Here is a 23,022-nt window from a genome sequence, read left to right as displayed (position 1 = left end):
AGATGTAACATATGTAGTGCACAATTATAAATTATAGCTTAATGAAGTGTCACAAACTGAATACACATGCGTGTGTAATCATTTTCTGGACAAAGAGAACATTACTAGCCTCTTGAAATCTCTTTCATGCCTCTATTCTGTCACTAACTCTCACAAAGGTAACCATTGTCCTGATTTATAATACCACTGATTTGTTTTGCCTGTATTTGAACTGTAAATAAATGGAATCATATAGTGTACTTATTTCCTCAGTATTGTTTGTGAGGTTCATCCATGTTTTTGCATGAGGATTTACATCAGTCATTTTCATTGTTGTATAGTATTCCACTCTTTGAATAACTACAATTAATTTACTCATTCTGTTATTGATAGGAATTTGGGTAATCTCCAGTTTTTGGCTATTAGAAATATTGCTGCTATCAATATTTTTTCAGATGCCCTAAGGCAAACATATGTAGACATTTCTGTTGTTTATATACCCCCCAGAAATGAGCATAAATCTTGCTTTAGCAGATATTGCGAGTTTCTTTTCTTCCCCTCTAAATGGTATACCAGTTCTCACTATCACCAGCAGTTCAGTTGCTCCACATTCTTGATAATACTTCTTTTTTTCTTGTTTTAGCTTTTTTGGTGAGAGTAGTTTTAATTTGCACTTCCTTGGTTTCTCTAGTGACTAGTGAAGTAGGACATCTTTTCATATCTATGGACTGTTTGGATAACGTCATTTGTTAAGTACCAGTTCAGGAGTTTACCCATTTTTTTCTTTTGGGTGTCTGTCTTGTTTTTATTGATTTGTAGGAATTCTTTACATATTAAAGGTATAAGCCCTTTGTTTGATATGTTTTACAGATAATTTTTACCAGTCTGTGGGTTTTCTTTTCACCCTCTAAGTGGTATCTTGGTGAACAAAAGTTCTTAATATTTTCCAGTTATCAAGTATATTCCAGTGTATCAATTCATTCCTTTTTTCTTTGGTGCTTTTTGTGTTTTAAGAAATCTTTGCTTACTCCAAGGTTTTAAAAGTATCTGTCTTTTTTCCTAAAAGCCTTACTGTTTTCCCTTTCACATTTAGATTTATAATCCACCTGGAATCAGTTATTTTTTTTTTTAATTATTTATTTTTTTTTTGGGAGGAAGATCAGCTCTGAGCTAACATCTGCCAATCCTCCTCTTTTTGCTGAGGAAGACTGGCCATGGGCTAACATCCATGCCCATCTTTCTCTACTTTATATGGGACGCCGCCACAGCACGGCTTGACAAGCAGTGCGTCGGTGTGCGCCCGGGATCCGAACCGGCGAACCCCAGCCCGCCGCAGCGGATCGCATGCACTTAACTGCTTGCGCCACCGGGCCAGCCCCTGAAATCAGTTTTTATGTATGGTGTGAGGTAGGAGTCATTCATTTCTATTCTCCCATGTGAATATCCAGTTGACTCCCCATTGTACTGGTGTGTCAACTTTTTCATAAATCAGGTTATTGTGTATGGGATGGGTCTGTTTCTGGACTCTATTCTTTTTACATTGGTCAGTTTATCCTTGTATCAGTACTGTACACTCTTAATTTATAAAGCTTTATGATAGTTCTTAATATCTGGTAATGTAATCTCTTCAGCTTTAATCCTCAAAATGGCTTGGGCTATTCTTGGTATTTCCCTATAAATTTTAGAATTTAAATTTGCTAATTTCTCCAAGCAAACCTGCTGAGATTTGACATTGACCCTAAAGATCAAATTGAGGAGACTTTACATCTTGACAATATTGAGTTTTCCCATTCATAAGCATAATATACCTCTCCATTTATTTAGATCTTTAATTTCTTTCGGTGAGAGCAAAGCTGGAAGACTTGAACACTATTAGACTTCAAGACTTAATATAAGTCTGTAGTCATTAAGACAATGTGGTATTGATACAAGTGTATCTAAATAGTCCAGTGAAAAAGACTAGAAAGTATAAAGGCAGGATGATCAGAGTTTGCCTTGTGTTTTAATTGGCAAGTTCTTTAGCGTATAAATTAACGCAATCTTTGGTGTTATTTTACCGAGCGTCTCTTTTATCTTTCTCACAGGTGTGGACCATGTTTAAGGATTGCCCCAGCATTCAGTTCCATGAGTAATAAGTATCCGCAGGCAGTTTTCTTGGAAGTAGATGTCCATCAGTGTCAGGTAAGGCAAAGGAGTCCCCCCTTTTTAAATTTATTTACAAATTGGTTTGAATTTCAACATTAATATCATCCTTCATTTATCTAGCTCTTTATGCACTTAGTACTTATTCCTTTGAAGATAGGAAAATGTTATGTTGAGATGATTATTGCAAATGTCAGTATGGCTGCATTAGTTAAGAAGGGTAGTCCAACATGAATTGCTTCTGGGTTTGTTTATATTAATATCCTTCTGATATAGAACTAATATTATGTTGTTAAACTAATAGGTCACCTGGCAGTTCTGTGTTTTACATTTCTTTGTTTGTCTTTTGCAAATCTAGAATTATATCTTTTACTACTGAGGCGTTGGTTGATTAGAAAGCCATGGCAGAGAATTCTTGGTTATAGTTTGATTTGAACTGATCAATTTATAATCTTAGCTCCAAAGCTACATACTCAGCAGAAACTTTAAAAGGTTATAATTACTGTTGATTGAGCCACAGTGTTTTGGGTAGATTGCCCTGATTACTTAGTTGGAATGGCTATGTGACAGTTCTACATTTGCCTATGTAGAAATAATGGGGAGGATTTTTGGAAAAAAATTTTTTGGAAGGCTCTTTTGAATACTAAAAATATAGTCTTTAGCTCTGACTAAGGAACAGCTCTGCAGCAACTTTGTCTTGGTTACATTTCTGAGTGTCAGAATGTTATATAGTTTGTAGTTAGTTTGGGGATTTGGTGTAAACTCTATATTGCATGTTTATTTATTTATTTTTTTAATTTTATTTATTTTATATTTTTCCCCCAAAGCCCCAGTAGATAGTTGTATGTCATAGCTGCACATCCTTCTAGTTGCTGTATGTGGGACGTGGCCTCAGCATGGCCGGACAAGCGGTACCTCAGTGCGCGCCCAGGATCCGAACCCGGGCCGCCAGCAGCAGAGCACGCGCACTTAACCGCTAAGAAACGGGGCTGGCCCGATATTGCATGTTTGTTGTTCAGTACTACTTATGTCACATACTACTGAACTGCAGCACTGGCCCTTGTTTCAAGAAGTGCTGTTTTTAGAGTGTGCTGTCCTATGTGGCAGCCATGGCTACACATGTGGTTATGGAACGCTTGAGATGTGGCAAGTCCAAATTAAGATGTGCTGTAACTGTAAAATACACATAGGATTTTGAAGGCTTAGTATGAAAGAAAAAATGTAAAACATGTCATTAACTTTTTATATTGACTACATGTTGAAAATCCATATATTAGATTAACTAGAACATGTTATTAAAATTGATTTCGTTGTTTCTCTTTACTTTTTTATTGTGGGTACTAGAAAATTTAAAATTATGTATATAGCTCACATTTGTGTCTTGCATTATATTTCTTTTAGACAGCACTATTCCAAAAGGTCAATCTTTTTTTTTTTTTTTTTTTTAATGAGGCTTAGAGAAGATGTCTCTATGTAAACTATGCTTTTTTTCTTTAAGCAATATAGTGGTCCCTTTCATAGTATTTGAATACGTAAGGTGACACATTTGCTTTACTGTTTCCTTTATAATTCTTATGAAAAGTTTAAATCATGAATCAGTGGTTATTAGTTAATTTCCATTCAGTAGTTAGTCTTATAATAATATTGTGGAGTTGGAGCAGAATTTAAAAAGATAGCTGTTGCAGTGTGTTTGATGGGAGACCAGAAGTCATTTCTATAAGAGTAGAATTAGGTGACGATTGCAGTGCAAGGTATGTTACCTCCTTTTCACAGACAGATGGGCCACTGTTTTTCAGGTGTGTCCTTTTTCCTACTACCAGTGGTTTGGGTTGACATATCAAGTACCCTTCTTGGTTACTCCATTTGGGAAATAGTATGTGCTTATGAGAGGGCTATCTAGTGTTGTAAAGCACGGTTTCTGTATTGGGAGCTAATTGTTGTACTGGATGAAGGATTTAACACTAAAACTGATAAAAATTCGGGGCTGTTCTTAGTTATGGATATAAGGCTAATATAATATAGTTGTGCCCCTTAGGAATAGGTCTGCTTTTTCTTAAATAACAATTAGGAATAAATTATTTTACATGTTTTTAGTTCATGCTTGTGATATTTAACTTCCATAGAGATGTAGAATCAATATTCAAGTGCTTTAAGATTAGTTTTAATTCATAATGCTGTCTAACTTGCCAATTCTAGGGAACAGCTGCCACCAACAATATATCAGCAACACCTACATTTTTGTTTTTTCGAAACAAAGTGAGAATTGATCAGTATCAAGGAGCAGATGCTGTGGGATTAGAAGAAAAAATCAAGCAGCACTTGGAAAACGACCCTGGAAGCAGTGAGGACACGGATATTCCAAAAGGCTATGTATGTAGACTCAAGAGTGACATTATGATGTGTCTCGTGTTTGTCATTATTTGGGTAAAATGAAATTGACTATATTTTATCTTCTAATAGTTCAGAATACTTTCAAATAAGAACTTGAAAAGTAAATTCATTAGTTGGCTATTGGGCTTTTGTCTATGTGTATATAGTATAACCTTAAGCCCACATGATAAATTATTTTTCCTAAATTTCTCCTGCTAATTTTCTTAGCCACTTTTTAAAAAATCTGCTTTCTGAACTATTTTAATAGCCATTTTTAAACATTTGTTTTATCATGTTTTCCCCCTAAAAAAGTGAGGAAATGTGCATTGGAAAAATTTTCATGTTTTTGACAATTGTGTAAAATGACTTGTAAATTTTAATGTATGATCAGTATGTACTGAACTCCCTTTCCTGCCACTTACTATAGTTTTCTCTCTTTTTAAATGTATCCCCTGTTTTCTGGCACTCTATTAAAAAAAATCTAGTTATTGATTTTGTTTTAGAACCAAATGTGACTTTGGTGTTGGATATGTTGTTCTGAGTTTTAAGAGTAAGTTATTATTCTAAATAGTAACTTGAAGACTTAAGAACTTAAAAAGTTTTGAAAACTACATAATATGAATAGTTATAATGTAATATCTTTATATTTGAGAGCTATTCAGGAAAGAAGTAAAATTCAGAAGTAGCACTTTATGGTAGCCGATTTGTTTATGTAAATTGGCAAATCTTGCATACCAAAATAAACATATATATATATTCCTTAATTTTTCTTGTTATAAAGTAATTGTATTGGCAGATCAAAAAATGTTTTTTTTTAAAAAATGTGTTACCTCAAGATAAAGCTAATATGTAAAAAAGCATGTATCATGTACATTAAAGCAGATCTGTGTCATGGGGCTACAAGATCTTTCTCTAAGTCCTTTCAGTTTGTGCTGAATAAGGAGAATCTATAGTCAGGTAAATATGAGAGATTCTTTTTGCGTGTGTTGGGGGAGGAGTTGTGTCTTTAAAAACTGTCTTGAACATGTACTGGCATTATTTTTAGTTAGGGAAGTACAATTAGTATTTATTTAACACAGGACTGTTATATAACAGTTTGAAATTACAATATTCAATTAGAAAGTATGAACATGTTGTCTAAGTCAGGGTTGTGACACCTTTTGGAAAATTTTGGAAATCATTTGACTTGTAAACTGTTGTGTTTACATCTTTGTATTTTTTTTTCCTTTATTACTAAGATTGCATGAAAAAGTCTTATAAGCACAGCAGTCCCATTGCTTAGCTGCAAGGATATTTCTTTACACATCAGCTAAGTGTGATACCAGTGTTTTGGCATCAGGTAGGAAATAAGCAGGAAAAAATGAAATTTTAAGAAATAAAAAAAATTTAGTTTTCATGCAGATGTTATAAATACAATGTGAAAAGCTATTAAAAACATTTTCATTTTTTTCCGTTAGGTGTCAATCAGGACATTAAAAATTTTGAACTATTAAGGTCTTAACGGCTTTATTAAATATTTCAAACTGGTAGGGCCGGCCCCGTGGCTTAGTGGTTAAGTGCGCGCGCTCCGCTACTGGCGGCCCGGGTTCGGATCCTGGGCGTGCACCGACGCACCGCTTCTCCGGCCATGCTGAGGCCGAGTCCCACATACAGCAACTAGAAGGATGTGCAACTATGACATACAACTATCTACTGGGGCTTTGGGGAGAAAAAGGAGGAGGATTGGCAATAGATGTTAGCTCAGAGCCGGTCTTCCTCAGCAAAAAGGAGGAGGATTAGCACGGATGTTAGCTTAGGGCTGATCTTCCTCACCAAAAAAAAAAAAAAAAAAAAAAATGTATTTAAAACTGGTAATGTGTTCCCCAGAAACGTCAGCGTTCTCACAACACAAATAGAAACTTAACGGGAGTAAGAGTCACTGAATGAAAACCTGTATCTTAAGTAGCTTTAAATATAAGCATTGCAAAAATGTATTGGCAGTTTTTAAGTAAAACTTTGGTTTCTTGAAATAAATACTTTTAGCCATTCTGTTCTAACGTTAAGAGGCTGTGCAGTTATTGATTTTATACATCTGTAGTTTTGAAACTCCGGATTTGACTAGAGCCAGAGTAAGATAAATACGTGTAATGCTCTTTTAGGGAGGGTTGAGATATTGCAAAAGATTTAAACATGATACTCAAAAGGTTAAGAATCATAATAGGTTCTTATTCAGAAGTAAGAGAGTGTTTTTGTGAACATAGAATGTTTATTGAAGTTGGGAAAGTTTAAAACATTGTATCTCTTCTCTCCCACATTTCCTAAGAAGAGTACATAGTATGGATTTAAATAGCCCCCGTTATGCCCTCTAAATCAAGTCTTCCTCTCCCGAAGTTTGAGTGCTAGGCACTCAGGAATTGAACTTGCATTTGCATGTGTTCTGAATTTTGAGGCTTGTTAGTGTATTTTGGTATTCTGACCTCTGAACCTTAAGCTTTGGTCTACGAACTTGCCATCATTCATCAAAATGAAATCACCATTAAACAACCCTAATTTATGCAGTCAGTAGGCAGATCTTTCTTTAACCAAAAACTTGAAGTATGGATAGGTTTTTCTAACTTCCTGTGTGTCTCTTATTGGATTTTTCCCCCTCTCTACAAAAAAAAGATGATACTTATTAAAAAATAAACCAAAAATACCAGTTGACAGAATAGTATAACAAACACATATTGCCTTCATCTGTGTTCGTCAGTTGTGAATATTTTGCTATTTTTGCTCTATCTAGATATCTATCTGCTTTTATGTTTTGCAGAATCATTTAAAAGTGAATTATAGACATCATGATGGTTTATCTCTCAATATTTCAGCATGTGGCTCCTAAGAACAAGAACACTCTCGTGTATAACCGTGATATCATTATCACTCCTAAGAAATTTAACTTCATACAGTATCTCTAATGTACAGCCTACATTCAAATTTCCTTTATTATCTCCAAAATATACTTTATAGCTGTTTTCCCTATCTAGGATCCAATCAAGGATCATGCGTTGCATTTAATTGTCAATTTTCTTTTGTGTTCTTTAGTCTAGAAACTTCTGTCTGCCTTTTTTTTTTTCTTTCATGGCTATCTTTTTTGAAAGTTTAAACCAGCACCAGTCTAATACGGTAGCCACTAGGCACATGTGGCTATTGAGCATTTGTTATGTGACTAATGCAAATGAGGAACTGAATTTTTAATTTTATCTACTTTTAATTAATTTAATTTTAAATTGCTACATGTGGCTAATGGCTGTCTTATTGTACAGCACAGGTCTAGACCATCTATCTGTCTTATAGAATATCCCACAATCTGGATTTGTCTGATTGTTTTCTCATGAGTTTTTCCTCATTATTGACAAGTTGATTACATAGGCGGTGTTATTTATTTCCCATTGCGTATTGTCAGAATATGTCAGTTTGCAGTTTTATCAAATATACGATATAATGCCAGTTTATTCCAGACAGTGTTGTATAACAACACACTTTAATGCATCTGTTTGGATGTGATACTTGTTTTGTGTGCCTCATGATAAATAAATCTAAACACTATTTTAAATAATTCACCTATTTAGTTTATTTTCATCATTAAGATATTGGAAGTGTGACTGTGGTGTTCATGCCTGAAGTCTTAATCCTAGATATAGTATTGAAGAGGTATCTTGGTAGGATGGAAGACATAAACGTTGAAAAGATTTTGTTAAAACTGCCTTTTCAAGGCAAGTGTTCATGACGTTCAGAATAATTCTACAACAGTAGAACTCTGCTCTCTATTACTCCTTTTCCCTTCCCCTTTCTTTGAATTGGCTACAATATGTTATCCTGAGTAGTATGTTTAACATTTAACCGTAATGTAGCATTTAACGTAATACAAAGTAACATTTTGGCTTTGAAAAGATTTAGGCTACTTCATGAATAATTAGGGGTCTATTCTAATGGATTATTACCATATTGATAATTATTTCACCTGTAAAAAAGTTTCCTTTAGTCTTTCAGAACTATATACACATGCATTAGTATTCTCTGGATAAAAAATATAGTAAAGACACTTTGGGATAGAAAAGTGAACGTGCAACTGATAGTATAATGCTTGGTAAACTTTAAAATTTGTCCTTCTGTAGTAGATGAAATGGATGCTTTTCTAGAAAAATACACTTTATCAAAATCAACTCTACTAGAAGCAGAACACCTGAATAGACCAATCACCATAGAGGAAATAGAGAAAATAGTAAAAGAGCACTTCCACAAAGGCCAAGATGACTTCACAGGGGAATTCTACCAAGTCTTAAAGATCAGGTAGTCTTGTGTTACTGCAGCTACTTAAGACCATATTTTGTTAGTGCCGTCTAGTCGATTTCGGCTCCTCGTGACCCTGTGTACAGCAGAGCGGAACCCTGCCTGCTCTTTTTGCGCCATCCTCTCACCTTCCAGCGCTATATCAGACAATGCTCCGCTGCTACTCATAGGATTTTCATGGCCAATTTTCTCGGAAGTGGGTGGTCAGGTCAATAAGACCATATAAAAAGAAAATTTCCAAATTTCTTTTTGAAATAAGTATGACATGGATTCCAGAATCTGACGGACTTTGCACCAAAAAGGATAGCCACTGACCAGTTCCAATAGGAATATTGGTGTAAAAATCTTAAATAAAATATTAGTAAACAAAATCCAGCAATCCAGAGGAGAAAAATGATCTCCTAAAATGCAGGAAAAGGCATTTGACAAAATTCAATAACCATTTATTACTAAAGCATTCAATAAAATCTTAATGGGAAAGCATTAGAGGCATTCCCACTAAAGTCGGAAACAAGACAAGGATAACCACTGTCACCACAAATCTTTGGTGTTGTGTTGGAAGTATGGAAGTATTAGCCAACACATATACAGGAGACAGGAATATGTTAAATGACACCACAGGGAAGCAATCAGCAAAATTCAAAATATAAGAAATCTATAGCCTAAATGACTGTAGATTAAAAGAGATTTAAGAGGCATATTAACCAAATACAGTGTTCGTACTTTTTTTGTACCTTATTCTGAGTCTCACAATTCAACCATAAAACATTTATGAGACAATTGATGAAATTTGAACACTGATATTTGATGATATTAAAGTATTCATTGTTTTAGTTGTGATAATATTAAGGATTTTTTGAAGAGTCCTTATGACTTAGAAATACACACTGAAATGTTTATGAATGAAATTAAAAAATGTCCAAGATTAACTTGAGTATAATTGGGAATGGTTAGGAACTGGTTGTGGGATAAAGATAAAACAAGAGTGGCCCTGAGTTTATGATTATTGTAGTTGGGAGGTGAATACATGGAGTTCACTGTATTCTATTTATGTATGTTTGAAATTTTCCATAATAAAAAATTTTAAATCCTTATTTGCTATTAATCTTAAATCTAAGCTCTTCGTGGATATAGGCTTAAAGAGTCCATGGCCTCTAGAAGAGGGAACTAGGCTTTTTTTGGATCTTACAGATATTTTAATTGGCATACATTCCACTGCAAAACAGTTATTAAAAAAGTATAAGTCAACACTTTCTAATCTTAGTATTAAAGACTTGCTTCTGATATCTTATTGAGTGGGCTAAGCCTAGATTTGGCTGTCATAATTAGTGGTAGATCTCAGTCAGAAATTCAAATGAAAGGATTATTATAAAAGTTTTAGTAACTATTTTAAGAGAGAAAAGTTTTCTTTAAAATTGCCTAATCTAGAGAGAATCACATATGTAAATTTCTTAAGATTTTTATATCAAATCCAAATGGTTTGCCTAAAGTCTTGATTTAATTTTTTTCAGATGGATTTGATGCCTTTTATTAACAAAGCTGGCTGCGAGTGTCTTAATGAAAGCGATGAGCATGGATTTGACAACTGTTTACGAAAAGACATGACCTTCCTGGAATCTGATTGTGATGAACAGGTAATTGAATGCTTAAGTTAAGCCTTGTATAGATTGTCTGTATTTATGCCCACTCTTTGTTTCTTTATCATATTTCCATCTTATGGTTTTGTCTCTCCTTCCCACATGACCACCTTCCTTTCCTTTTTATAACTTCCAGTTTCTTTGACCCCTGTCCTTTGACTGTGCAGACCCACCTCCTTTCTCTGTTCTGTGCCAGCTGCACTAGGGAGAATCGCAGAACTCTTGGATTGGCCCGGCTGCTGAGTGAGCCTTCACCACTCTTAAGTCCTTTTGTTCATTTTTGACCTGCCTTCCGTACTTTTTACCCACCCTGATGAATTTGTCTCTGAGAAACAAAGACTAATTAAATGAGCACTCCTTACACGTCTAGTCCTCACTCCCAGATATAAACCTGTATTGTACTTCTCTGTACTTCCCTGCATTGTTGTTGCAGAGGAAGTAGTGTGCCTTGTTAAAGCCATTTTTGTCTTCATGTTGACTATTATTTTCCTTAATTTACTTGCTATTTCACTGACTCTGCTTTGTCCTCATTCCAATTCATCTTCTACATGTTCACAAAAATTATTTTTCTAAGATATAAATCTGATCATGCTTCACTTGTTTAAAAGAGTTAAATGATTCTTCACTTGCTTCAGGAAGAGGGTGTCAGATTCTTGCTGACTTGATCTGTTTCTCCTTTCCAGTCTCATCTCCTCTACACGTGTGGTTCAAATCCCTAAACATATGTTGCTTAGTATTTTTTGACACACTATTACAGCTCAAGTATAAGAAGTACGTATGTGACCAGAGGAAATAGTCTAGGTATTTTCTTGGGCAAACAGACCACAGCGATTCTGAAATCATAAATCCAAACCCCGTATTTCTTTGCTCCAATCAGAGCTACCTTACTATGTAGCTTTGAGAATATCGTTCACATTGTGTTCCTTGTAAATGGTGCCCTGAATATAATGTGATGACACATATCAGCAGGACTGGCTACAGCTTCCCTGAAATCTTCCTCCCAGGATAGGAGCCTTAGGTAACTACATCAGACATGGTTTCAACTAGAAAGAAGATTGAGCAAAGGAATCAGAGTTTCTGAGAAATAGGCATTCTGACAGTGTTTTGTATCCCAGTTCCCTTATGTGGCCTTCCAAATTCACTTGGTCAAATAAGTTTAGGATGGAGGTTTGGAGGTTACCATACAGCTGTTAAGAGTCCTATTCTCTTGAGTTTTGGATCAAATAGAGTTCATTTGAGGGCTGGTCTCTCCATGTAACCTGTGCATTGTTTCCAAATTGTCCAGTGATGTGAGTAGGTGTTTAACAAATAAACCATCCTAGAAAACAATAAGCTTATATGCTAAAATATATAGTTTAAATAATTTGGGGATTTGGTTTGATTTTTTTGGAAAGCAGGTTGCTTGCCGGTTTATAGGTCACAAGACCTTAGGTTCTTGCATATTATTGTTTTTTTTGTGTGTGAGGAGGACTAGCCCTGAGGTAACATCCGATGCCAACCCTCCCCTTTTTTCTTGAGGAAGATTGGCCCTGGGCTAACATCTGTGCCCATCTTCCTCTACTTTATATGGGACGCCACCACGGCATGGCTTAACAAGCGGTGCGTCGGTGCGCGCCCGGGATCCGAACCTGCGAACCCCAGGCCGCCGCAGCGGAGCTCGTGCACTTAACTGCTTGCACCACCGGGCCAGCCCCTTGCATATTATTTTAGTTAATTTATTCCATTAAATTTTGTTGTTGTCATTTCTGTATATGAATAATAGATGATTGTATTTCTCCAATGTCAGTCTAATCAAATTACTTCCAATTCACTGGTTTTCCTTATTACGTTAGTTTGATTTTGTTGGATGAAATAAATTTTTTCTGTCTCTGTTATTTTACTTAGCTGTTGTGTGTATTCAGGAGCTGTTTTAAAGTGAAACTCTTTTCTTCACAGCTACTTATTACTGTAGCATTCAATCAGCCTGTTAAGCTTTATTCAATGAAATTTCAAGGGCCAGATAATGGTGAGTAAGGAACAGCTTTTCTTTAAACTAACTTTCTGCTCTGTAGACCTGTTAACACATATTTAAAACTTTTTATTAAGTAGAGGTAGATATTCCTTGTTTTGGGAAGGAGTAAAATTATTTTTGGAGCAAAGCAAGGATATAAATGAGTGGACAAATAATGTGAGATTATTAGGGACTGAAAGTAACAAAAAAAGGAAACTTTTACCTTATTTCTAAAGTTTTTTATTTTAGAATTTAAGTTCCCTCTTAATCTGAAAACTAGTGAACCTTTCTTCCAACTATTACTCTAAAACTCTAGGTTCAAAGCAGCCATTTTTTAGGATCAGAACTGGGAGAAATTTATTTCAAGCTCCTCTTATAGATGATAAAACTAAGGCTCTAGATCTTCCTATTTGTGCTCTATTAATAATTTCATCTTCTTTATACATATTTATGATGCTGAAAACGTGAATGAACAGACTTGGCATTTCTTGTTTTATTAAATAAAGAATTTTCTTTATTCATCCCCCTTTTTTCTGTTTCTTTTGAGGTTTTTTTGTTGTGGCAGTGAGGGGTGAGTGGGGGACTAGGATTTTTTTTGTTTTTGTTTGTTTTTTTAATTGATTGGGAGAAACAGCACCCTGTTTATCAGATAGCATTCCTTTCTCATTTGTTACACTCAATTTTCATGTATTATTTTTCACTAATAAAATTGTACCTTTATTCTGAAAATACAAAGTATTTGAAAAGCAAATGCTATAGAAATGAGTCTTTAAGCAATGTGAATATTTTAAGATTCCTTAATCAGCCACAAAATGGATCTTAGGGTGTACCATGAAGTTAAAGGAGCTAAGACATTCTATAAATGTGATCTTACCACTGAGCACATCCTCATCCCTAAGATGAAATTTGGCAATTTGTATAATTAATTTCCTTTTGGCTAAATGTTGCCACCGATAAAGCTTTCCTCGTAACAAAATGTACCGATTGTTGGCAATTGCAAGACCCAGCTCAAGTGTTATTTCATTTGTGAAACTTGTTAACCTCCATATACTGTCAGACTCTATTGCCACCTTCCCTATACCTCCTCACTAGTAGTATTACATTTATCATAGGTATGTCTTTTGTAGTTGAGGGTAAGAACTCTGTGTATGTGTATGCATATCTATATGTATGTGTGTGTTTTAGTCTAGTATTCCTAATACTTAGTATAGTGCTAGCAGGCCAAGAGTATACAAGTAAATGTCTATTGAAAAAAACAGAATGGCTATAAAAATACTCAGACTTTCTTGGAATTTCTAAAGATAGAGGTCTACAAAGGTATATATATATAGAAATGTGTGTCTGTCTGTATAGTGTGAATGTAATGATAAAGGGAAGAAAGTATTATATGTTTGTAGTTTTTAACATTTAACTTGATTCTACCATTTTATAGGTCAGGGTCCTAAATACGTAAAAATTTTTATCAATCTACCTCGATCTATGGATTTTGAAGAGGCAGAAAGAAGTGAACCAACTCAAGCTCTGGAACTAACAGAGGATGATATTAAAGAAGATGGCATTGTCCCACTTCGTTACGTTAAGTTTCAGAATGTTAACAGTGTAACTGTAAGTAGTATTTTATTCAGATATATTTAATGAGTTTGTGGGTTATAATTCATGCTATAGATGATTCTAAGGGATCTTTTAAAGTAGTTATTTGTCCACTAGGTTTGAAATGAATAAAAATGTGTAAAGAGCTAATTAAATTTTCTTCTTTTTAATTTATCTATATGCCCTAAAGAGGCAGGACAAGTTGATTTTTAAAAATTTGTGGATTTATCAGTTTACTTATTTTATATATATTTGGCAACTTTTGTTAAAAGTTTATTCTAGAACATTTATACTTAAACTGAAGATATTCCTGCTCTATCCTTCATATCTGGTAATGAGTGATGATACGTTGTAAAATCCAGTTAACTTTTTTAGAATATAGAGCTTTTAATAGTGAAGTGGGCATGATCTCAGTAAAAATGACTTTTTAAAAAGATAATTTTACGTCATTTTAATTTACATTAAGACGTCAGCTGCTTCTTAGCAGTTATTAATTGCTTTTGTGAATTTTAGTATTGAAACCCAGCACATACTCCCTGCCCCCCAGCCCAGTCCTTCAGAGGAGGAGGCAGGAAGGTTAGAATAGAGTCATAGAATACCTAGAAAAAGAAATGGGAACCAGCACAGAGTCACTGAGTACAAAGCATGCCAAACTAATGTGCTTTCTTTGTTTTAATGGAATGATTCTGATCATTAAATTAGAAGAATGCTATGGCACGTGTCCATTTTAGGAGGTTTTCGATGGGGTTTCAAAGAATATACTTAGTAGTAAGATGAAGGATTATAATTAAGTTGAGTTTTCAGTATTTGAAATATTCTACCCAAATGAAATTGAAGAAAATAGTTATATTAAACTAGAACACTGGTTATAAAATATTTTCCTGACTTTACTCATATTGGTAACATCCTCAATTAATAACACCTGTTTCTTTAATGATGGGAGAAAGGCGTTTGTTTATTGGAAAAGTCCTTTCAACCCAGAGATCCTGATGTAATCTCCTCTGTTGCTGAGAATCACTGAACATAGTTACCTTCTGATAGACTCAAGTCTCTGTGTACTGTGTCCTATCTCAATCAGAATTTTAGTCAGTGGCTTAAGACATAGAAAGCATGCCTGTCACTTTTTTTGGTGATAAAGTTGAAATCAGAATGACAGTTTTGATCAGAAAGTCTAATAAAAGTAAGTGGATGAATTTTAAGAGCAGTAAATATAACCTTGTGCTTAGATTTAGAGAGCATTAGAGATGAATAAATGGAGAGCTGATTTATTAGTCTACCTGTTATAGACTTGGAGTTTTTAATTGATAATCTCAGTTTGAGATGAATCTGTGGTTGTCTATAAAAACAACAAAACTGCCTGAGGAATGTCATCTGAGAATGAAAGAAGTGTGTTGTCCAAATCAAGAGAAGGCAATATTCTTAAGTAGACAGCATCTAGAATGTTGTGTTTTAAAAAATGGAGCAAATAAAAAAAATTCCAATATATTGAAAAAGGATCTGTGAGTAAAACTAATGTCTCTTAACATGCCCAGGGAAGTTTTTAAATAGCAAGTATAAAGAGTCAAGCTTAAAAAAATATGCAGGGCATAGTGTCTTTTTAGGACCTGATTTCCAGTACTGTTTTTTTCTCTTAATATTCTAGGAAATACATGGAATGAATATCAGGATATAACTGCAGGGATTTTCCTCAGTAAAAAAATTATTTATTTTAATAAATTTTAATAAAATTTCAACAGCGGTCTGCCTATTGTAATCATGAATTTCATGCTCTTTCAACATTCGCTGTAAAGAATTTAATTATGACCCCTCCCCACCATCACACTAAATTATCAGGAACTTCTTGTATATGTGGGTGTTTTACCATGACATCCCTGGAGAGGGTGAGAACAGTGGGGCAAACAGTGGAATTAATAGTTCTATAGGAGTACTAGGTCTAAATGTAATTTGGATTAATCCTTAAAGAGAATGGAGGGTATTTTTATTAATAAGGAAATCAATTAAACTTAAAACATGTTTGTTGAATAAAAAATTATAATCATTAATGTAATATTTTTTGTAGATATTTGTTCAGTCCAATCAAGGTGAAGAAGAAACAACAAGAATTTCATATTTTACTTTTATTGGTACTCCAGTCCAGGCAACAAATATGAATGACTTCAAACGAGTAAGTTGGTTTAGATGATACTTAGGAGAAGTAAAAATACAATTTTAAAGAAATAATTTCATAAAGATATCATATCATGTCATGAAACTTTAAAGGTTAAACTAGAACAGTAAGTTCTCCTAATCACATTTTTAGATATCCAACTAAAAGAAATCTCTAATAAAAATAAGTCCTACTGATATAATGTCTATTAATGAATGGCATCCAAGTAAGAGGGTAAAAATAATTATTTGGTAACAGAAAGTAGTTAGGAATAATGGAAAAGTAGAAGTAAGTTAAATCATTATTACTAGTGAAATTTTAAGAACTTTGCTGATGTTAAGATTTTGATTATTATTGCTTCTGATGAAAACATATTTAAAATGACTTGAATAGTTTTAATCAAAAAGAATGGACTCAGTTTTACTACACTGAGGTGCTTTCAAGCCATGTCTATGCTGAAAGAATACATTTCAGCAAATAAATTTTCAGTGAATAGGTAGATTTATTTATATGTATGTGATTTTTTTTTTTTTGAGGACACAGTCCTAAGGTTTGCAAAGAATTTATAAAGGTACATGGGAACTTTAAGAATGAGAACATTTTGTACATTTGTGGAACTACTTCTAATTGGTAACAGTTTCTTAGGTTTCTTAAAATATACAACCACAGATCATAGACATGCCACCAAGAGCTTTATCAGCACAGAACCCAGTTGGTGTTGAATAATTGTATATGCAGCAGCACAGAAGATGTAGGTATCACCATGTTTCTGATGGCTGTATGTAGCAGACGGTCTAGAACCTGAGGAGTTTCCCTAGGGCTGCCAGTGCCTGGAGGAAGAGGCACCGGCTTAACAATTTAGACCGCAATTTGGAGAATTAGAGCAGTGGAACATCCTGAAAACTTATTCTTTTTAATGGTATCTATGGATCTAATTTTAATTCAATTACAGAAGAATTCATAAAATGGCATAATGGTGGATGAGCTTATAAAATTGTATGCTGTTTTTACAAAAATGATAACCTTGACAATAGATATTTTAACTGGTCATTTTTCAACTACTGTCTTCCTGTCTCAGAGTATAATTAACTTTTTGGAGCTGTAGGAACAATTGTGTACGTAGATCTGTCATGTCAAATGTTTGACATATGTATAATGACAGGTCAGAAGAAGCAGAGATTAAACATCTACATTTTTATGATATGAAATATGCTGTACTGGGAAAATGTGTGAGCAACAAAGACGTTTTTGGCTGCCTGCTTTGTTACTTTGCCTGTTAGAATTAAATGCCATTTGATTTGGCTTTACTTGTGCCTTGCATAGTTTGTTTTTAGCTTAATTCTTTCGTAAGATCTGTTACTCTAAGTCCTGTTATTTCCTCATACCATTAATTTGGCTCTACCTTCCTGCTTCTCATCTCAACTTAATGCTATTTGATTTCCATTTTCTTCTCTAAGTAATTACTACTCCTTCTTGTCCATCTTCTTACCAGCCTGCCATTCAGTTATGTGAATTAATAATTGTCCATTGAAGAATCTATTTTCACTTCTTTGTTTTTAACATCCTGCCTCCTACCCCTTCCAGCTTAGTTTTTCTCTCTCTTTTTTGACTACCAAACTACCTTTCTTGGACTGTCTTCAGGATAGCAAAGGTGTTAGACTTTTCTTGCTTGAGAATATTTGTGTTTGTTTTATATTTTGGCTATTTGTTCATTTAACTAAATACTTTTTTACCTGATGTAAAGTTACTGTAAAGCAATAGTTCTCAACTTTTTGGTCTCTGGACTCCTTTACACAATTAAATATTATTGAAGACCAAAAAGAACTTTTCTTTATGTGGGGGTATATTTATCTAATATTTACCATTTAAGAAATTAAAACTGAGAAATTTAAAAATATTTATTTACAAATAATAAATTCATATTAACATAAATAATATTTTTAAATTAAGATACATATTTTCCAAGACAAAACTGATTTAGTGAGAAGAGGAGCATTGTTTTACACTTATAAATTTCTTTACTGTCTAGTTAATAGAATCCTCTCATTCTCATATCTGCTTCTGCATTCAGTCAGTTTTGATATCACAGGTCATGTAGCCTCTGGAAAATTTTATTGTACGCTTGTGAGACAGTGAAAGTTAAAAAGGCAAATAACAATTGAGCATTATTATGAAAATAGTTTTGACCTTTAAGACTTTGTGAAAGGGTCTCAGGGACCCCCAGCCTGGACCACACTGAGAACTGCTGCGAGAATAATTTAACACTACAATGGAGTCTCTTTTTGGTGTTCTGGATTTCTTAGTCCCTTGCTTTAGTGTTTGATAAATTTTAATTGGTTGAATGATTTTCTTATGTATATTAATATTATATTTCCTTTTAATAGTTTCTGAATGAGATTTGTTCTGCTTGTGTCATTCATTGTCCTGTAGGGTTTTCCTCAAAAGTAAGCTAATATTTTAGTGTTTTTTATATTGTACTAAGTCAACAACTTCAATGTAGGAAAATTGCAATAAAAAATTAGTTTATGTTTAACTGAAATTAGCCAGTTTGGTCCTTGTATTGATAGAGTCGCTTATTAAAAATTATAAATGAGTCTCTTCCTCCGCTGAGTATTCTTTCTTCTGCTTTCCTAGCCCAGTGATATTTCCTTCTTCCCAAGAATGGCTGAGAAAGTATGAGAATATTTTGTGGAGGAAGAGGGCCTTGAACTAAACTTTTTTTTTTTTTGTGAGGAGGACTAGCCCTGAGCTAACATCCGATGCCAATCCTCCCCCCCTTTTTTTTTTCTCTTGAGGAAGAGTGGCCCTGAGCTAACATCTGTGCCCATCTTCCTCTACTTTATATGGGACACCACCACAGCGTGGCTTACCAAGCAGTGGGTCGGTGTGCACCTGGGATCCAAACCTGTGAACCCCGGGCCGCCGAAGCAGAGTGCACGCACTTAACTGCTTGCGCCACCTGGCCAGCCCCCTTGAACTAAACTTTGAGAGTAGAAATGATAGAGGAAAAGCTAGCAGTGGGCACTCTAGGTGGAATGGAGAACAGGAATTTGGGCATGAAAATGGGAAGGTGCAGGGCTCATTCAAGGATAAGTCAAGTATGGCACTTCTTTCCCTTATTTAGTCAGTCTGTGTTTTAAAGAAATTACACATAGTGATTAGAATTTAAAATTTCAAAATAGATTTGGTATGTACTTTATCTGCATGGAGAGGAAAGTTTTGATACCTTTTTGTGTAATGAAGAGAGCTGTATAAAATGGTTTAATGAATGATAAATAGAATTATTTAGCATTTTCAGTTTACATTTTTATGTTGTGTGAGTTTTTAGATGATTTTAGCTTTCAGAATGTCATTGACCTTCTCCTTATGTTACTAAGATGACAGAAGCTAAGGTAATGCTGATGAAGCTTGGATGTGGATAGAAATCTTAGACCACCTTGCATGCTATTACAACTTTATAGGTTACACTTTTAAGATTTGGTTGACTAGAACACACCTTCGACTTGTCTGTTTTTGGCTCTAATTGGCATTGTGCACAGATTATAACGTACACTTAGGCTGTTTGTTGTTGTAAATGGATTCTTGGTGTTGCAGCATGAAAAGCTTGCCATCTGAATTGGAAGTAGATGTTTTCTTTGCTAAAATACGCTTTTTACATGGATTGCTTTATTTTAATACAAAAGTGATAAAGTATAAGTGTACAAAAATGAGCAAAATGAAGGGGCTTCTGCTTCTTAGGGAATGAGGTGCATGTGAAAAGCAGAGCAGATTTCCTATCACTGTAATAAAAATAGACTTTTCTAAACTGGCTATTTACCATACCAGCTATTTTTGTAACATTTCTGTCTGTTTATTTTTCAGCTTTTTTAATCCAACTCAAATGAACTAAAAACAGAAGATTTTTTAAAATGAAGTAATATAAAGATTGGCCTTATCTCACTCTACTCCCCTCCTTGCTTCTCTGCTCATCTAGCACCTGTCTGCTCTCACCTTTCCCATGTTCTCGCCATTGCTGGGGCAAGATTTCTACAGCTTCTATCATCTGGATCAGCCTTCTTGTTACCTAGATTTCCTCAACCGTTTCTCTTCAAATCTCATTCTAGTCACGTTTCTCAATTGGTCTTTTATTTTGTTTTGGTTTTTGTTTTGGTCTTGCAACTAGGTGCTTTAATTTCATTACCATACCATGTTGCTCCCCTGACTTTTTGCTGTTTTTTTTTTACTTTCTCATGTCTCATATTTAATTTTGTACTACATTTTGAGAAATAATATTGCAATAAAACTTACATTGTTGTAAATGCTTTCAGATTTAACTAGTTGATGGATAATGTTTTAATCCAATCTAAAGTTTAAATTTTATTTTTTAGGAACTATAGAATCATTTTGGAAATCAATATGAACAGTTTCATCAAGTTCTTTTATACCAGTACTAGTATAATATATTGATTAGGCTGTGGTTGAGAGACGTGGGTTTTCTTTTCTCATTAGAACTGTTGCCCAGAAGCTTTTTTGCTGATTAATGGTGGGCATGTCCTCTGCTTTGCCTACCGAAGTGAGCTCAAGGCCAGTTGAATGACTTATGGACTGAATGTCAGGCTCAGTTAAAATATTAACATGGAAGATCAGTGGACTCTTTACTGAATAAGTATTTTTGACTCCTAATTTTGATGTACCTAGACTTTTGTTTGTCTGAGGTGTAATATAAAGACATAAAAATAAATAAAAGAGCTTTACAATTGGGGTGAGAAAATCCATATTGGAATGCTGAATTTCTTCTTTTTTACAGAGAGTACACATTGGCAAGTTGAGAGTTATCAACCTGTGAAACAGTATGCAGATTTGTGTCTTCTACTGTATCACATCTGCTAAAATTTTAATTTTTAATATTGGTTGTTTTTGTTTCCTTTTGCTTAATCTAATAGCTCTGTGTTTTGTGTGTTCCCAAGTGATATTATGATGAATAATGCTTTCAGTGTGTATCTGCTTAAATTTATTTGTGATACAAATAGTACCACTTCCCCTTCTTTCTTAAGAAGGCTCGCCTTGGCTCTGAAAACCTGAATTTCTTATTCTCATGCACATACTCTTTTATGAAACTATCTCTTTCATCCATCTGGCTTTTTGGACTTTCTAACACATGGTTTCCTTGGATCAGAGAGGAGTTCTTTCAAAGTAATAAAAGTGGTTTTCCTCAAGGTGGGGAAAACAGCATTTCTAGCATCATGTAATTGGGAATTTAGTGGGAAGGGTTTTTATAATCTTCTCTCATGAATGACATTGACCCAGCCATGTTCTATTTAGACCCGACATACACTAAAGACCTTTATGAGTCTTGCTTGATTCAGACACACTATCATTTAGAACAGAATCAATATAAAATATGAAAATTACATTTATAAATATACATAGATATCTTTTTATATACAAATATATGTTCAGTAGCTTGTAAGTAGATTTCTTTAGAGGCATTTCTGCTATGAGACTACATTATTTATTGATAAACTTTAGGTTTGAAGTAAATTATTTGATGAGAACATAGTTTTAGATCCTTCCCATAGAAGATTTGTGTTCTAAAACTGTTGGTAGAAACCAGGTTTATTCTTTACGTTTTTATGTTGCCACATCTATAGCACCTAGGACATTTTTAAAGCCCTCCAATGGAGAATTTTTCTAATCATTGACAGAAACAAGATTTATTATTTATATTTTTTATAGTACATTTGTAGCAACTAGGGTTTTTTAAAAATAGAAACTAAGCAAAATTAGTCATTTTTAATCTGTTTTCATTGCATGTCTACATATTGAGAGGAAAGTCTAGAAACCTGTCATCTTGGGCATGAAGACATAAGTTTAGCATACTCTTAATTCTAGATTATTTTGTGATCGACATTTGATTTCGACTTGCCTAAAAATAGTATGCCCAATATGTTTCACTCATATAGCATCATCTTTTTATTAACTTCTCTAAACTGTCAACCTTGTTTTGAAAAATTGCGTTACTTTTTCTTAAAACAGTGTGGGAAACCAGAAATAGCCTGCATGTGTTTTATTTTTAATTTCTTTGAGGCTGGGAGGGGAGGTAGGGTCACAGTTTGCTTCAACAATGAAAATACACTGCATGCCAAAAAAATGCAGGGCTAAAAATTAATACCAAGTTTTAAAGGTGATTACTAATTAGTAATATTATTTTGAAAATAACCCATATTTCCAAATCAATAAGATTACATATAAAGTTATTTTTGTTTTTCTAGGTAGTTGGCAAAAAAGGAGAAAGCCACTAAGGTACAAAAGACACTGGAAGACCATGTTGCAATGAGATCTACAGCTCCTGGATAATTGCTTGATTCTCGCCAGAGACTGTCAATATTCCATTCATTGCCATTACCAATAAATCATTGCTTTTGTTCAGATGATATCACTAGTGTTTCTATTGTAATCTTGATACATGCAATTGTAAATAAAAGTCACTACTTTTGCCAAGCTTAATTTTTGTCATTCTAAATAAGTATTTTCTCTTTCCATTTGTTTGAAAATTGGCCAACTTCTGATTTTAGAAGAGACTTAAGTGTCTGGTAGCATATTGATCGAAAGCTAGTTTCTCTGTTTAGAGGAGCAAAACTGTTATAGAGAATTAAGGAGTGTATGTGTGCTCGTATGCACACACAGAGCAAGTGGTTTTGATAAATGGACTTGGAACAGCTAACTGTTCAAATGAGTGCTAATTCGTATGTTTACTAAATAGCATTTGAGTATCTGGCTATAGAAATTACTCAAATTATAAACTACCGGAAATAAACACAAGTTTAATGAGATTTAACTGTTTTCACCTAAACTGTTAGTTAATGGAACCACAGATTTTA

The 23,022-nt window shown here is 34.1% G+C and overlaps 1 protein-coding gene across 1 annotated transcript in view; it reads left to right on the top strand.

Annotated features, from left to right (window-relative positions):
- TXNL1 (thioredoxin like 1) overlaps positions 1 to 22,648 on the top strand; it is a 30,851-nt gene extending 8,203 nt beyond the window's left edge. The window contains exons 2-8 of the mRNA XM_004422567.3: positions 2,064 to 2,160; positions 4,318 to 4,491; positions 10,311 to 10,433; positions 12,372 to 12,441; positions 13,859 to 14,031; positions 16,076 to 16,180; positions 22,414 to 22,648. Coding sequence (XP_004422624.1) covers positions 2,064 to 2,160; positions 4,318 to 4,491; positions 10,311 to 10,433; positions 12,372 to 12,441; positions 13,859 to 14,031; positions 16,076 to 16,180; positions 22,414 to 22,443 — 772 coding nt within the window. The 3' untranslated portion in view covers positions 22,444 to 22,648. The remainder of the gene's footprint in view (positions 1 to 2,063; positions 2,161 to 4,317; positions 4,492 to 10,310; positions 10,434 to 12,371; positions 12,442 to 13,858; positions 14,032 to 16,075; positions 16,181 to 22,413) is intronic.
- Positions 22,649 to 23,022: the final 374 nt, after the last annotated feature.

This window comes from Ceratotherium simum, chromosome 14 (genome assembly GCF_057802395.1).
Source record: "Ceratotherium simum simum isolate JZ-2026a chromosome 14, ASM5780239v1, whole genome shotgun sequence".
In the NCBI taxonomy this organism is placed as follows: domain Eukaryota; kingdom Metazoa; phylum Chordata; class Mammalia; order Perissodactyla; family Rhinocerotidae; genus Ceratotherium; species Ceratotherium simum.
The sequence above is the reverse complement of the archived record's forward strand: the minus strand, read 5'-3'. Positions and strand labels throughout refer to the sequence as shown.